At 38.2% G+C, this 17,745-nt stretch overlaps 1 protein-coding gene across 2 annotated transcripts in view; it reads left to right on the top strand.

The window, feature by feature from the left end:
• Positions 1-17,745, top strand: part of LOC115205748 (protocadherin-11 X-linked) — a 332,013-nt gene that overhangs the window by 60,915 nt on the left and 253,353 nt on the right. The window contains exon 4 of one of the 2 annotated variants that reach the window (XM_029772034.1): positions 3,250-5,748. The exons of the other annotated variant lie outside the window; for it this stretch is intronic. Coding sequence (XP_029627894.1) covers positions 3,250-3,333 — 84 coding nt within the window. The 3' untranslated portion in view covers positions 3,334-5,748. Of the gene's footprint in view, positions 1-3,249; positions 5,749-17,745 lie in introns of those variants that run through there. 2 annotated transcript variants of the gene reach the window in all.

Consider the following 17,745-nt stretch of genomic DNA (forward strand, 5'->3'; position numbering starts at 1 on the left):
GGTGTGTACATGGTGATTTAAAGAGACACCCACACAGAGAAGATATTCATTTCCCTCACCAATCTTTTATTTAAAACCCATTTAAAAGCAACACTGCCCATGGTACATTATCCGTAAGCCTATTTGCATAGCCAGCACAGGAACACTTGTTGTTTGTAACGCTCCCTGTCAAGTTGTCAGAATGGCTTTGCACTCATACTGGTTATGCCCTGCACTAAAAGACCCCCTGAAATATGCACAAATATTTACCCAATGTTTTGGTAAAAATTTTGATAAATTCAGATGAAAAAAATGTAAGGTTGGACAGGGGGGGTGCAGTATTAATGGTGTATTTCATATATTCCATGTCACTGAGAAATACTTCTCCTTTAAGCTAATCTGAATGAATTCATGATTAAATCACCATTCTCCTCCGTCCTTGTAATGTGTCGAATCAGCTGTTCAATCATTATATTTCATCTCGTGTATTTTAGGGCTTGCTAATCTGAAAAAGGCTTTGCGAGTTGAATTGAATCATTATCTGTTTCTTATGGGGAAATATTGGTCAGGCATTTTGAGTCTAATCACTTTTTTTTGTTTCTTATGGGGTAATTATTGGTCATAATATTTGGTCAGATTCTGTCTGGTGTAAAATGGGACAGCGTTGTTCAAACTGAAAGACCAGCACCACCTTAGAGATGTCAGGATGATGGTATATCTATTATCTCTATTTCTAATCTCCTGTCACCTGAAGCGTTTGAAAAGTAGGGGCCTCCCTGTTGGCATTAGATGTGACAGTTAAGTGTTGCTTATTCAAAGCCTATACGTGAAGTAAATCAAGGTCTGGTGAGAATCTAGAGCTCAAAAGGTTAATTAAATGAATAAAATGGTTAATCACTCATAATACAATATGATTAAAAAAAATCTCTGTAATTTGGTTTCGGGAGAGGATAATAGATAAAAGAGGAAAGAAGTCAATGTCCTTTAGGATTAATAAGATTATATCAGGTATACCTGTTTGTTATGTGTTAATAACATTTAGACTACGTTACCCAGCAGGCTATGTGGGGGGGGGGGGCAGGTGGTTGAAGAATGCCTTGCATGGCTAAATAAGGAGTTTTCTAGCTGAAGTATATGTTCATTAAAAGTAGTTAGACCTACGCCCCGGTTTGTCAATATACAAGGAACAAACATAACAATACCTAAATATCATTGGCAGTTACTAGGTCTTTAATATTATTGGACCTCTGACAGCCAATGACTGACAATACTGGCTACAACTTCCTAGTTTTGACATGTCTGTAAACTCTCGCTCCAATAGATTCCTTTTTTAACATTGATACATTTCAGATAAATTCTCTAATGCTCCCCAGAATATTTACATTCATGTTTTTATTTATCTCATGAAATGAAAATGTTTTGTCGAGTGTGGAATTCACAGTTGTGATCCATTCAAGTCAGCCTGGCCTTAACAAAAGCAGCATATGGCAAGTTGACACCACTCAATCTCCCTGAGCATAAACCTGTAATACAAAAAGTCCAAAATACAGGATAAAGCAGATTGTGATGTTTTTATTTGTTCATGAAAGTGAAAGACAGTGATTTTACGTGCCTCTTCCATTGACCTTTTACCTAAAGCAGCTAGAGGATAAAGGATATAACAGCACACATTGAATCCTAATAGGAGACACAGGAGACTTACAGATGAAGGTCAGATGAATGTTTAAGAGGACTTACAGATGTAGGCGCTAAAGAGGGTAGCTTGTCAAAAATAATTCAGAGACTACATATTTATGGCACCATATGGTATCTTAATATCCTAAGAGCTTTGTTTGGTGAGAGCCAATGCTGCTCAGTGCACCATAGCCTCTTTTCCTCTCTCCCTAGCTTCCCTTCTTTCTTTTAAATCCCTCCCTCATATCTTCCTTCCTTTTCTTTTATCTCTGTCTATCTCCCTGTTCTCAGCCGGTAGTTTTAGAGGTCAATCCCCCCGGTGACGTGTGGGAAACCTCTGTCTCCATCTGTGCTTTAGTTGTGGCAGATCAAGTGAGCAACCTCCCTGGCTGGCTGAGTGATCTCAGACACGGGCATGAATATGCAACAGCAAAGAGGCCAATATGCTCTTTTGTTTGTCCCATATTCCACAGGGCCATAGTGCATACCAGGTCAGTTGTTGATGTCAGACCAAACCCTCCTGTGGTTTGTGTGTTTTCTTAGCTAGCAGGGCCATTAACATATTCATACTTAACATATTGTACATAGATATTACCATTTGACATGATCTCAGAACATGAACATTTGAAAGGATGGCAGATGTGATTATGTTGTTGTTGTAATTTACAATATATTACCTAAAACAGTCACTCTAGCTAAGTGGTATTGCTAGCCCTTACAGAAAAACCACATAATATAGAACATGTCGAAAATCACATGATTTTACATGTTTTTCTGGAATGTGTCGTTTTATGTTTACACATGTTTCTGTACATGTTGTCACATGTAGAGAATCACATGAAAACGTGTTTTTGGAACTTGTGTTAAAACATTTTTTTAATAAGGATAGGGTTGTAAAAATGATGGAAAATTTCCCAAACTTCTAACCAAGCTGCTGTAATGACTTGTGATGCCAGTAGACAGTAGATGGGGGATGGGCGGACGGACGGGACGGGGGAGGTCTGTTGTATCACCTCTTAGCAGCTGATTTAGGCGTTTGCTTCTATAATCAATATGCATACTGTAGGTAGGCCTAATGTAAGCAGCAGCACAAGGTCAGATTCAACATGATGATTCAGATATCGGCAGATGTGTCTTTTGTAGTTTTGGGGCAGACCTAGTGAAAGTCAGACCTTTACCTATCAGAAGACCTACTGAAGGGTGCCAGAGTAAGGACTAAAGTACGAGACAAAATGCTGTTTTCAGGGTTAAACGAAGTGTTGCAGTAGGGTGGTGGATGTAATTACACATTTGGAGCTAAATCTATTGGAGAGAATTGCATGCTCTGATAATCACAGTAAAATGCACAAACGTATGCTCTCATGTAGTATTCTTCAAGGACTTCATCTGCCAAGGAAATCATACCTGATTGTCAGCTGTACCTTGAAGAATGCTTTTTTTTCTCTCTCTTATTGAATACAAATGATCTAGATATTTTTTTTGTATTCACTGTTAGAGTGTACTAGAGTTTAACAGCTACTACAGATTAGATTTCTAAGAGCTGGATTATATTGTAACTTCAATCTCTCTATATCTGTCTGTCTCTCTATATTACAGGAGACGGTACTGAAACCACCACTCTATGACACACTCTGTGGCTCAGGTACAACTCGCTGCCACAGGATAAAAATCAATCTCTAGCTGCCAGTACCTAGAGAGAGAAAGAGAGAGGGAGAGAGAGAGGGAGGAAGGCACAGATGAAGAGGTGAATCTCATACTATACAGTCTCTACAGCCTCAAAACACCAACCAACAAAAAAAAGGAATATGTTAATTTGGTTTATTTTATTTTTTGTTTGCCGAAAAAAAGTAGAATTTTAATACATTTTCACAGAAATTAAGACACATTGTTGCCTGCCTGAAACTTGACAAAACTCTCCTTGTGAATCCTGTAGGAGGTTTGAAATACTTTATAGAAAGCCACCATTTACAGTATCTCTTGTTATATCTATCTCCTAGACGATGACTCACGATATGACCCACCCCCATGTATAAAAAACATACAGTACAAATACAATGAATATCTCTTCTGTACTTTATTCTGTTAAGTATATGTTTATATGTATTTATGTATATTTATCACAGAGTTGACTATGTTTATATTTATTGATTCTGTTTACATACTTGGTGTCTGTTGTTATTTTGTTTTTTTCCTTGTTTGACTAAAGTTTGCATACCTGGTGTCTGTTGTTATTTTGTTTTTTTCCTTGTTTGACTAAAGTTTACATACCTGGTGTCTGTTGTTAAGTTGTTTTTTCCTTGTCTGACTAAAGTTTACATACCTGGTGTCTGTTGTTATTTCGTTTTTTTCCTTGTTTGACTCAAATTTGACCTTCCTGGTGTCTGTTGTTATGTTTTTTTTCCTTCCCCTTGCTTTATAATCCATTGAATTTGCTATTTTTGGGCTTGCTCGTGGATATACTGACTGGCAATGTATAATGCCGCAAGCTAGACCTACTGCAAATGGGCCTACTGCAAATGGGTCTACTGCTGATGGGCCTACTGCTGATGGGCCTACTGCAAATAGGTTCTACTGCTGATGGGCCTACTGCTAATGGGCCTACTGCAAACGAGCCTACTGCTGATGGGCCTATTGCTGATGGGTCTACTGCTGATGGGCCTACTGCAAATGGGCCTACTGCTGATGGGTCTACTGCTGATGGGTCTACTGCAAATGGGCCTACTGCTAATGGGTCTACGTATGTGACTGTTTTGCCCATGTCACCATGTACCTTTATGTCAATGATCGCCTCTGTTTGTCCCATACACTTACAGTGCCACAGTTAGTGTTAGTAGTGAAGAGTGTGGCTGGTGTTAATATGCATGGCCCACTGGACTGGAACACCACATTGTGGCGATTTACCAGGACCAGGAGGACCGTGTCTACTGATTGCCACCGTAGGACAGTAGGGAATTGTACCTCATAATAGAGAGGATGAGTTTAATACTTTGAGCTAAGCCACAATCACAAGGGACCCAAAAGGCTCTGTTCATAATCAAAAGCTGTTCTATGTAGGACTAAACAGATGAGCACCATGGTTTCACCTGAGTGTACCAGAGTCAGATAGACAGATTCACATATGAGCACCATGGTTTAACCTGAGTGTACTAGAGTCACATAGACAGATCCCCACAAGTCAGAGCCGATTTAACCTGTGAGATATAATATTACGCATTTCAAATGATGGTTCCAAGTGGTAAAACTCAGGCAGTTCGTTGATACCACTTGGTTGGTTTAAAGCAACAAAAAAAAGACAAACTTGATTTTGTGCACTTATTTATATCAATGCATTATTTATCCAAGTGAAATTAAGAGAGATAAACATTGAACACCTACAATGAGTAGTGGTAGTACAAGCAACATTCAGCAGGTTGAAATTTATTAACATCAATAATGTGAAGACAGAAGAATCTTTACAATGCACTTTCAATATTATACGCCTTTTGGTTCTGGTTTGATATCCACACAAATATATGCCTCTACTGCATTGTGTAAACACTTGGAGTCATTCATCGTGGTTATGTCCTGATCTTAATTACTATCTTCAATACTACACTAATAAACAGCTTGTTGGGTTATCACTGTTGTTAATAGTCATGATGTTTAATGGGTTGTCTTATAAAGAGACTGCTTTGGTAGACGAGGCTGTATGTACAGTATGTGTGGCACATATACGATACCTTCCTAATGATCCAAATCGTTTCTGGAGGAGGTACTGGATGTAATTACGGTATCAAATGTATTACTACTGAGTAGAACCGCAGTGTGAACTATACAGAGCATCTTAGCACTGCAATTGTCATTTGATTTAACTGATCTTTGGGAGAAAAGAGAAAAAACGCATACATGAGAGAAGACAGCTTTTTATCTTCTGTAAGGGAGACAGATGACTATGAAATACCAACCTTACTTTTATTCAATGTGAAGTACAATATGCTCCTTACATACTCTGTAATTAACTTTGATTTGCCAATTATGTGAAGATAAACTGTATATAAATGTTTTGTTTATGTATGTGTGAGCTTCTGGAATTTATTAAAGTCTTTTTGCATTGTATTGCACATTTCCCATGACTCTTCTTATTAATCAGGACATTGGACCTTCTCATTGCATTATATTAAACTGTCTGTCCTTCATTATATTAAACTGTCTGTCCTTCATTATATTATACTGTCTGTCCTTCCTTCATTATATTAAACTGTCTGTCCTTCCTTCATTATATTATACTGTCTGTCCTTCATTATATTATACTGTCTGTCCTTCCTTCATTATATTATACTGTCTGTCGTTCCTTCATTATATTATACTGTCTGTCGTTCCTTCATTATATTATACAATCTGTCCTTCATTATATTATACTATCTGTCCTTCCTTCATTATATTATGTTGTCTGTCCTTCCTTCATTATATTATGTCTGTCCTTCCTTCATTATATTATGTTGTCTGTCCTTCCTTCATTATATTATGTTGTCTGTCTGCCCTTCATTATATTATACTGTCTGTCCTTCCTTCATTATATTATGTTGTCTGTCCTTCCTTCATTATATTATGTTGTCTGTTTCCTTCATTATATTATACTGTCTGTCGTTCCTTCATTATATTATACAATCTGTCCTTCATTATATTATACTATCTGTCCTTCCTTCATTATATTATGTTGTCTGTCCTTCCTTCATTATATTATGTCTGTCCTTCCTTCATTATATTATGTTGTCTGTCCTTCCTTCATTATATTATGTTGTCTGTCTGCCCTTCATTATATTATACTGTCTGTCCTTCCTTCATTATATTATGTTGTCTGTCCTTCCTTCATTATATTATGTTGTCTGTCTGCCCTTCATTATATTATACTGTCTGTCCTTCCTTCATTATATTATACTGTCTGTCGTTCCTTCATTATATTATACTGTCTGTCGTTCCTTCATTATATTATGTTGTCTGTCCTTCCTTCATTATATTATGTTGTCTGTCCTTCCTTCATTATATTATACTGTCTGTCGTTCCTTCATTATATTATACTGTCTGTCCTTCCTTCATTATATTATACTGTCTGTCCTTCCTTCATTATATTATACTGTCTGTCCTTCCTTCATTATATTATACTGTCTGTCGTTCCTTAATTATATTATACTGTCTGTCGTTCCTTCATTATATTATACTGTCTGTCGTTCCTTCATTATATTATACTGTCTGTCGTTCCTTCATTATATTATGTTGTCTGTCCTTCCTTCATTATATTATGTTGTCTGTCCTTCCTTCATTATATTATACTGTCTGTCGTTCCTTCATTATATTATACTGTCTGTCCTTCCTTCATTATATTATACTGTCTGTCCTTCCTTCATTATATTATACTGTCTGTCCTTCCTTCATTATATTATGTTGTCTGTCCTTCCTTCATTATATTAAACTGTCTGTCCTTCATTATATTATACTGTCTGTCCTTCCTTCATTATATTATACTGTCTGTCGTTCCTTCATTATATTATACTGTCTGTCCTTCCTTCATTATATTATGTTGTCTGTCCTTCAATCATTATATTATACTGTCTGTCCTTCATTATATTATGTTGTCTGTCCTTCCTTCATTATATTATACTGTCTGTCCTTCCTTCATTATATTATACTGTCTGTCGTTCCTTCATTATATTATACTGTCTGTCCTTCCTTCATTATATTATACTGTCTGTCCTTCATTATATTATGTTGTCTGTCCTTCCTTCATTATATTATACTGTCTGTCCTTCCTTCATTATATTATACTGTCTGTCGTTTCTTCATTATATTATACTGTCTGTCCTTCCTTCATTATATTATACTGTCTGTCCTTCATTATATTATGTTGTCTGTCCTTCCTTCATTATATTATACTGTCTGTCCTTCCTTCATTATATTATATTGTCTGTCGTTTCTTCATTATATTATACTGTCTGTCCTTCCTTCATTATATTATACTGTCTGTCCTTCCTTCATTATATTATACTGTCTGTCGTTCCTTCATTATATTATACTGTCTGTCCTTCCTTCATTATATTATACTGTCTGTCGTTCCTTCATTATGTTATGTTGTCTGTCCTTCCTTCATTATATTATGTTGTCTGTCCTTCCTTCATTATATTATACTGTCTGTCTTTTTTTTCTTCATTGTATTATACTGTCTGTCCTTCCTTCATTATATTATACTGTCTGTCCTTCCTTCATTATATTATACTGTCTGTCGTTCCTTCATTATATTATACTGTCTGTCCTTCATTATATTATACTGTCTGTCCTTCCTTCATTATATTATACTGTCTGTCCTTCCTTCATTATATTATACTGTCTGTCCTTCCTTCATTATATTATACTGTCTGTCCTTCCTTCATTATATTATACTGTCTGTCCTTCATTATATTATACTGTCTGTCCTTCCTTCATTATATTATACTGTCTGTCCTTCCTTCATTATATTATGTTGTCTGTCCTTCCTTCATTATATTATGTTGTCTGTCCTTCCTTCATTATATTATACTGTCTGTCTTTTTTTTCTTCATTGTATTATACTGTCTGTCCTTCCTTCATTATATTATACTGTCTGTCGTTCCTTCATTATATTATGTTGTCTGTCCTTCCTTCATTATATTATACTGTCTGTCTTTTTTTTCTTCATTGTATTATACTGTCTGTCCTTCCTTCATTATATTATACTGTCTGTCTTTTTTTTCTTCATTGTATTATACTGTCTATCCATCTTCCCTGCATTTCCTCTACCTATAACAGAAGCCCACTAAGACTAAAAATAACCTTGAAATCATCTATTCGATGATTTGTAATTTTTTTGTAAGATTGTCATTCTACATTGTACTGTCTAGATCAACGTCGGGCCATGCCCTTCACAAATGCTGCGTTGCTGGATTGGTTAGTTGGACAAACAATAATAATTGGCTCATCAGTTCAGCCTGAGGGAAAAAATTGCAAAAAATATGAAACGTTGTTGTTTTTCATGTAACTGCCTAACTCGACTACAGGGAAGAAATGATGAAACAGTTTAGATATCCATCTTTCATTAGGAACAGTTTTAAATAGAAGTTATGATGGAAATCTTCTAAAAATACGACTTTTGATGTGCACATCTACAGTACAACTATGTAATAATATTCATATATATATATACTGTATATATAAGGAATCCCATGTCGTCTGTTATAGTTTGCCATAACATAATACTGTTAGAATCCAATTCAATTGCAAGGCATGAACACAACCTGAACTCTAAACTATGAACCCAACCAGAGATCTAAACTATGAACCCAACCAGAGCTCTAAACTATGAACCCAACCAGAGATCTTAACTATGAACCCAACCAGAGCTCTAAACTATGAACCCAACCAGAGCTCTAAACTATGAACCCAACCAGAGATCTTAACTATGAACCCAACCAGAGATCTTAACTATGAACCCAACCAGAGCTCTAAACTATGAACTCAACCAGAGCTCTAAACTATGAACCCAACCAGAGCTCTAAACTATGAACCCAACCAGAGCTCTAAACTATGAACCCAACCAGAGTTCTTAACTATGAACCCAACCAGAGCTCTAAACTATGAACCCAACCAGAGATATAAACTATGAACCCAACCAGAGCTCTAAATTATGAACCCAACCAGAGAGCTAAACTATGAACCCAACCAGAGCTCTAAACTATGCCTCGTTGTAGGTTTTAAATCTGACAGTGCACTTGAAAGGCTAAAGAAACACATGAAACACAGAAGCAAAAGAAACTATTTAATTGCTTATCAAAGTTACTTCTTATTTCAAAAACTGTGAAGCTAATCAATTCCCTTGAGGGGAGTACGTCCTTGGTGAAAAGAGGATCACTACAGTAGACTATGCACATCCTCACAGAGAGAGGGTATGCAAATGTCAAACTACTATAAATAGCTTAATGTAAACCTGGAAAATCACTTGCTAAATGCTAGCTTCTCACTGAGAACTAACACAACTGGTGCAAACCTACACTACCGTTCAAAAGTTTGGGGTCACTTAGAAATGTACTTGTTTTTGAAAGAAAAACAATTTTTTTGCCCATTAAAATAAAATAAATAGATCAGAAATACAGTGTAGACATTGTTAATGTTGTAAACGACTATTGTAGCTGGAAATGGCTGATATTTAATGGATTATCTACATAGGCGTACAGAGGCCCATTATCAGCAACCATCACTCCTGTGTTCCAATGGCACGTTGTGTTAGCTAATCAAAGTTTATAATTTTAAAGGCTAATTGATTATTAGAAAACCCTTTGCAATTATGTTAGCACAGCTGAAAACAGTTGTACTGATTAAATAAGCAATAAAACTGTCCTTCTTTAGACTAGGTGAGTATCTGGAGTATCAGCATTTGTGGGTTCAATTACAGGCTCAAACTGGGCAGAAACGAAGACTTTCTTCTGAAACTTGTCAGTCTATTCTTGTTCTGAGAAATGAAGGCTATTCCATGTGAGAAATTGCCAAGGAACTGAAGATCTCGTATAACGCTCTGTAGTACTCCCTTCACAGAACAGCACCACTGGTTCTAACCAGAATAGAAAGAGGAATGGAAGGCCTCGGTGCACAACTGAGCAAGACGACAAGTACATTAGAGTGTCTAGTTTGAGAAACAGACGCCTCACAAGTCCTAAACTGGCAGCTTCATTAAATAGTACCCGCAAAACACCAGTCTCAACATCAACAGTGAAGATGCCAGTCCGGGATGCTGGCCTTCTAGGCAGAGTTGCAAAGAAAAAGCCATATCTCAGACTGGCCAATAAAAATAAAAGATTAAGATGGGCAAATGAACACAGACACTCTGCCTAGAAGGCAAGCATCCCGGAGTCGTCTCTTCACTGTTGACGTTGAGACTGGTGTTTTGCGGGTACTATTTAATGAAGCTACCAGTTTAGGACTTGTGAGGCATCTGTTTCTCAAACTAGACACTCTAATGTACTTGTCCTCTTGCTCAGTTGTGCACCGGGGCCTCCCACTATTCTGGTTAGAGAAAGTTTGCGCTGTTCTGTGAAGGGAGTACTGTAGTACACAGCATGGGACGAGATCTTCACTTTCTTGGCAATTTCTCACATGGAATAGCCTTCATTTCTCAGAACAAGATTTGACGAGTTTCAGAAGAAAGTCTTTGTTTCTGCCCATTTTGAGCCTGTAAATGAACCCACAAATGTTGATGCTCCAGATACTCACCTAGACTTAAGAAGGACAGTTTTATTGCTTATTTAATCAGTACAACAGTTTTCAGCTGTGCTAACATAATTGAAAAAGGGTTTCTAATGACCAATTAGTCTTTTAAAATGATAATCTTGGATTAGCTAACACAATGTGCCATTGGAACACAGGAGTGATTGTTGCTGGTAATGGGCCTCTGTACGCCTGTGTAGATATTCCATTAAAAATCAGCTGTTTCCAGCTACAATAGCCATTTACAACATTAACAATGTCTACAATGTATTTTTGACCAATTTGAAGTTATTTTAATGGACAATTGTTTTGGCTTTTCTTTCAAAAACAAGGACATTTCTAAATGAGCCCAAACTTTTGAATGGTAGTGTTCATTTATTGGGAACCAACCAACATTGCATGGTAATTCCTCAGCTTTCTTATGTTTCGTGGCATTAGTATTTAATAATGAAATGTTTTTCAAGAGATTTTATTGAATTGTGCCAAAGCTTAATTATGCAAGTGTACAGATGTTACATATTTTTTGGGTGACAAACTTTTTGTTCAGTTTTGTCTTCTTTTTTTGACAGAGGTTAAAAGGGTTTCTATTACGCTAACATATGGAATTGTTTTAAGATGGTCATACCATGGATTATTTAGATATTTGATTTAGAATTGTAGGACCCCTTAAGGTATATCAAACAAATATATATACAGTGCATTCGGGAAGGTATTCAGACCCCTTCATTTTTCCACATTGTTACATTACAGCCTTATTCTAAAAACGATTAAATTGTTTTTTTTTATATTATTTTTTCTCTACACACAATACCCCATTATGACAAAGCAAAAACAGCTTTTTTAGAAATGTTTGCAAATGTATTACAAATAAAAAACAGAAATACCTTATTTACATAAATATTCAGACCCTTTGCTATAAGACTCAAAATTGAGCTCAGGTGCATCCTGATTTCATTGAACATCCTTGATGTTTCTATAATTTCATTGCAGTCCACCTGTGGTAAATTCAATTGATTGTACATGATTTGGAAAGGCACACACCTGTCTGTATAAGGTTCCACAGTTGACAGTGCATGTTAGAGCAAAAACCAAGCCATGAGGTCGGAGGAATTGTCCGTAGAGCTCCGAGACAGGATGCCCCCATTGCCAGAGTCTACTCGCCGTGGAAGTTTTTGACTTGGCTGGTTGGTAGGATTAAGAACAGGAACATCCCCCAAGTAATCCAGGAACATCCTACTAACTCCATTCTCCAGGGAAGGGGGAGAACCCTTCAGGGAGAGAACCCTGCAGAGTGCCAGCCAGTTGGCTGTGGAGACCCAACACAGCGGTGACACTTCCACCAGATCCACCACTGGGGTAGTGAGAAAGAAAAAGTAGATGGGTGTGGATTCTCCAAAGTAGGTCCCCAGTAGCTTGTGTAACTTTGCTACTTGTTTGCTAAGAGTAACTACTTCACCCCTGTAGTCCTCTGCAAGTAAACATTTGTAAAGCTATCTATAAAAGTTATTCCCTGGAGCTACAGTAATCTTTTAACAAGGTGTGTAATGCCAGTAGCCTACTGAATCTTTTACACCCACGGCCCAACGACCTGAAATAATTGGCCGCTTTTTGGAACTTTTCAGTTCTTTAAAATTAATTTTTAGCTGTTACGAACGTCATTTGACCCCATATGCACTACGACAGCGTCAGCTCCGGGCATCTGTCGTAGAACGGTAGGAAGCACCCTTGTAATGTCCCGTGCTCTGACCATAATTCTTTCCCCCTGATTACTTTTTTAATTTAACCTAGTTGGCAAGTCAGTTAAGAACACATTGTTATTTACAATGACGGCCTACTAGGGAACAGGGGGTTAACTGCCTTGTTCAGGAGCAGAATGACAGATTTTTACCTTGTCAGGTCTGGGATTTTATCCAGCAACCTTTTGGTTACTAGCCCAATGCTCTAACCACTAGGCTACCTGCCGCCCTAAGCAAAAACTAAAGCAGGAAGTATCACTCGCTCAATACGGAAATGGTCAGGTGATGCAGATGCTAAGCCATAGGACTGTTTTGCTAGCACAGACTGGAATAGGTTCTGGAATTCATCCGATGGCATTGAGGAGTATACTACCTCATTCACCGGCTTCATCAGTAAGTGCATTGACGACATCGTCCCCACTGTGACCGTACGTACATATCCCAACCAGAAGCCATGGATTACAGGCAATATCTGCACCGAGCTAAAGGCTAGACCTGCCACTTTCAAGGAGCGGGACACTAATCTGGATGCTTAAAATAAGCCCTCAGACGAACCATCAAACAGGCAAAGTGTCAGAAAGGGATCTAAGATTGAATCCTACTACACTGGCTGTGACACTCGTTGGATGTTGTGGCAGGGCTTGCAAACTATTACGGACTACAAAGGGAAACCCAGCTCTCGACTGCCGAATGACGCAAGCCTTCCAGACGGGCTAAATGCTACTTATGCATGCTTCTAGGCAAGCAACACTGAAGCATGGATAATTTTTTTCATTTAACTAGGCAAGTCAGTTAAGAACATATTCTTATTTTCAATGACAGCCTAGGCACAGCCTTGTTCAGGGGCAGAACAACAGTTTTTTTTTACCTTGTCAGCTCAGGGATTTGACCTGTCAACCTTTCAGTTACAAGTCCAACACTCTAACCGCTAGGCTACCTGCTGCCCCAGATGCTCTGGACGACTGTGTGATCACACTCTCCGTTGCCAATGTGAGTAAGACCTTTAAACAGGTCAACATTCACAAACTACCAGGACATGTACTCAGAGCATGCACGAACCAACTGGCAAGTGACACATTTGACATTTTCAACCTCTCCCTGACCAAGTATGTAATACCTACATGTTTCAAGCAGACCACCATAGTCCCTGTGCCCAAGAACACCAAGGTAACCTGCCTAAATCACTACCGTCTGTAGCCATGAAGTGCTTTGAAAGGCTAGTCATGGCTCACATCAACAACATCATCCCAGACACACTAGACCCAATCCAATTCCCATACCGCCCCAACAGATCCACAGATGACGCAATCTCTATTGCACTCCACTGTCCTTTCCCACCTGGAAAAAATGATCACCTATGTGACAATGCTGTTCATTGACTGTTCATTGATTACAGCTCAGCATTCAACACCTCCCTCTGCAACTGGATCCTGGACTTCCCCTCAGGAGACTGAAAATATTTGGCATGGGTCCCCAGATCCTCTAAAAGTTATATAGCTTCACCATTGAGAGCATCCTGAGCACCGCCTGGTATGGCAACTACTCGGCCTCTGACCGTAAGGCAATACAGAGGGTAATGTGTATGGCCCAGTACATCACTGTGGCCAAGCTTCCTGCCATCCAGGACCTATATACTAGGCGGTGTCAGAGGAAGACCGAAAACATTGTCAAAGACTGCAGCCACCCAAATCATATGCTACTGCACGGCAAGCGGTACTGGAGCACCAAGTCTAGGACCAAAAGGCTCCTTATCAGCTTCTACCCCCAAGCCATAAGACTGCTGAACAATTCATCAAATGTCCTGTACCACCACACATCGACTCAGTACCGGTACCCCCTGTATATAGCCTCGTTACTGTTATTTTATTGTGTAACTTTTTTTAACTTTAGTTTATTTAGTAAAAAAAATGTATATTTTAAGTTGCATTGTTGTTTTTTAATTGCACCTGTTGTATTTGACGTGTGTGAAGTTTTGATTTGATTTGATTATCAGTCACATAAATCAGTATTACATTAGTGAGATGCTGCTATAAATAGTCAAAACCAATATTTATTTACACTAACATTGACCCATATAATCTTCTATGAGATCATGTTGTCTGTCAGCGGTCCATCTGGCTAGGGATAGTTTGCAGACCAGCCCGGGCTCAGCTTCAAGTTTTCTTTGATTTTAAAGAGTTTTCAACCCAATTACACTTGTAGATAATTATCTTTGTTTTCTTGAATTTCTCATTTTTCTCAGCTTTTCATCAACACATAGTTAGTTGGATGTAGTGAATGTAAATCTCTTTCTGTTTTTTTTTGTTCTGCTCATAAAGCTTTCATTGTTCTAGGGGTGTCAGGAGCATAGAGAAAATTAGCAGAGTGGTAACTGTGATCTTGAGAATGATGTGCTCAGGCTATAAAACTGCATCACTAATGACGGTCTGTAGTGGGCTATTTATGCATGTGGCTGTCTAATGGAGCAGGAAACAAGAGGACGCTCTCTCTGTCTCTCTGTCTCTCTGTCTCTTTCTCTTTCTCTCTGTCTCTGTCTCTTTCTCTCTGTCTCTGTCTCTTTCTCTGTCTCTGTCTCTTTGTCTCTCTCTCTCTCTCTCTCTCCACTCAAGGCACTCCACACAATGGCTGCGAAATCTCTGCCAAACTGAATAATTCAATCATCCCCATTGCTGCAGCCGTCTTACCTTTTGTGTGTGTACAACAATCAAATCAGTGGCGAAGCCAGAGAGGAGTGAGTTCCCTCTCTCTGCCTCCCTAAGACGTGGAGTGTTTTCTACAGCCGAGATTGTTGTTTTCATTAAAAACAATTCTGTCGATTAAATGAGGTGTTTCCATGGTTAGGAATCTGAGCAGCATTGATTTCTGTTACAACAGTTTGTTCCATGTTTGATCATTATCTAAAGCAGACATATAGGCACTGCAGGGTATATTGGATGTATATACTGTAATGACTACTCTTATGAGCTGGTTGTTTTGGTGTGTGGAGAATTGTAGGAAGTCTTGGGTTATTCATTTACCACTGATGTTATAATCTCGAAGAGAACTACATAGAAATTATTTTTGAAACAACAATTTATTTATGTTATTGTGTTCTTGTTACACACGTGTATCTTGTGCCATTTTTTGGGAATGGCTTAATAACTGTAAGCCTAGGACGCAGTGCACTGTAACCTCATCCTAGGTGCTGTAAGGTTTAATCTAATTTGTCAGTCCTAGATTGATTTTTCTCAATGTTTGTCATTTCAGCTTGTCATACGGATAAATAAGATTTACAAGATTTTCCTTTGAAAACGGGAAACCATGTTCTGCTTAAACGCATTAAACATGAGTTTGAACATTAATCTTCAACAGGAAACTGTTTTAGACATACATGTTTATAGGAAAGAGGAACACAACATTTTATTTAGAGAGCTTTTTTTATGGACAACGGTTTTTGTGTGTGCTTTTGTGCCACATATTAACTGCCAGGTGACTGGTACTGTAGCCTACTGCATCTGAAGGAATGGCAGAGCAAAAGAGCAGCTCAGGGTTGTTTACATTGAAATTCTTGCTTCATTTTATACTCTTTGAAGTGGTGTACACTGGGAAATCTGTCAGCAATCTATCATGCAGACAGTGTCCTGAAGTCTCTAACAGGGCTGCCAGCTTTTGAAGAAAGCTTGGAGTTTGATTTGCTATGTGAATTCCATTTCCCCCCCAGCACAACCCCTAGAGGGAGGAAAAACTGTACTGTTTTAAAACACATTTCCTGCAATTCTACATATTTTGACATGGCTTAGGCATATAACCTGCGTGGAATTTGTTTTAATTAAAATCCACAGGTCAGGTGTATTCAGTATGCTTTGAACATTAAATGAACACTCAAAATTGGATGACTTTGATACTTTGGGATTTGTGGGGGATGACATTTTAAGTAAGCTAATATTTTTTCTACATATTTTTTTAGGCAGTTTGACACTTTATTCAGACAGTAATTAGATACTGTAGGGAGACAGGCTAATGCTAGAAACAGTTGGAAGGTAGGAAGCAGGGATTGGTCCCAGTTCTCAGGTGGAAAGTCATAAGCAGGGATTGATCCCTGTTCTCGGGTGGAAAATTGGAAGCAGGGATTGATCCCTGTTGTCAGGTGGAAAGTCAGAAGCAGGGATTGATCCCTGTTGTCAGGTGGAAAGTCATAAGCAGGGATTGATCCCTGTTCTCGGGTGGAAAATTGGAAGCAGGGATTGATCCCTGTTGTCAGGTGGAAAGTCAGAAGCAGGGATTGATCCCTGTTGTCAGGTGGAAAGTCATAAGCAGGGATTGATCCCTGTTGTCAGGTGGAAAGTTGGAAGCCGGGATTGACCCCTGTTGTCAGGTGGAAAGTCATAAGCAGGGATTGATCCCTGTTGTCAGGTGGAAAGTTGGAAGCCGGGATTGACCCCTGTTGTCAGGTGGAAAGTTGGAAGCCAGGATTGATCCTTGTTCTCAGGTGGAAAGTTGTATGGGTTTATGTTCCAGGGAGTGTCACCACTATACCAAGACTCTGCACAGGACATATTCATGTTTTACACCAGTTGGTAACCCAATCATAGTCTCCTTGTCCATAGACTGATTTCAAGGTAAGGACACAAAACATTTAGTATTTTGTAATTTGGGTGAACTCTTAAAAATAGGGCTGGAAGAAAATCCTGGTTTCTCTCCAGGAGGGTTGGCCACCCCTGAGCTATGTTTCCCAATGTCCGGGTGTTTGAAAATATTCTTATTCTAATAAATAATTTCTAAAAATCACCCAACCTTCTAGAAAAATCAAATTAATATAAATATTCAGGTGGTTAATGCCTTCTAGTTGAAGATCATTGACCTCGTCTTACTCTACACAGACAACACATGATGCATTTATGAGTTGCCTAGAATGTGCACTATTAATTAAATGTGCCAAAAAAATTATATTTGATTCCGGAAGAATGTATTAGCCAATGCTTATTTTTCGGACTTAATTTAAAACAGTCTATGAACGAATGCAAAAAAATACATCTCCTCATAATGCATTTTCATAGACACAAGTAGGCATATCAGATTTCAAATATGTGATTACACTGGCAAAATTGGGAATAAGTGGAATAATAAAATC

Source organism: Salmo trutta, chromosome 13 (assembly GCF_901001165.1).
Source record: "Salmo trutta chromosome 13, fSalTru1.1, whole genome shotgun sequence".
Classification (NCBI taxonomy): domain Eukaryota; kingdom Metazoa; phylum Chordata; class Actinopteri; order Salmoniformes; family Salmonidae; genus Salmo; species Salmo trutta.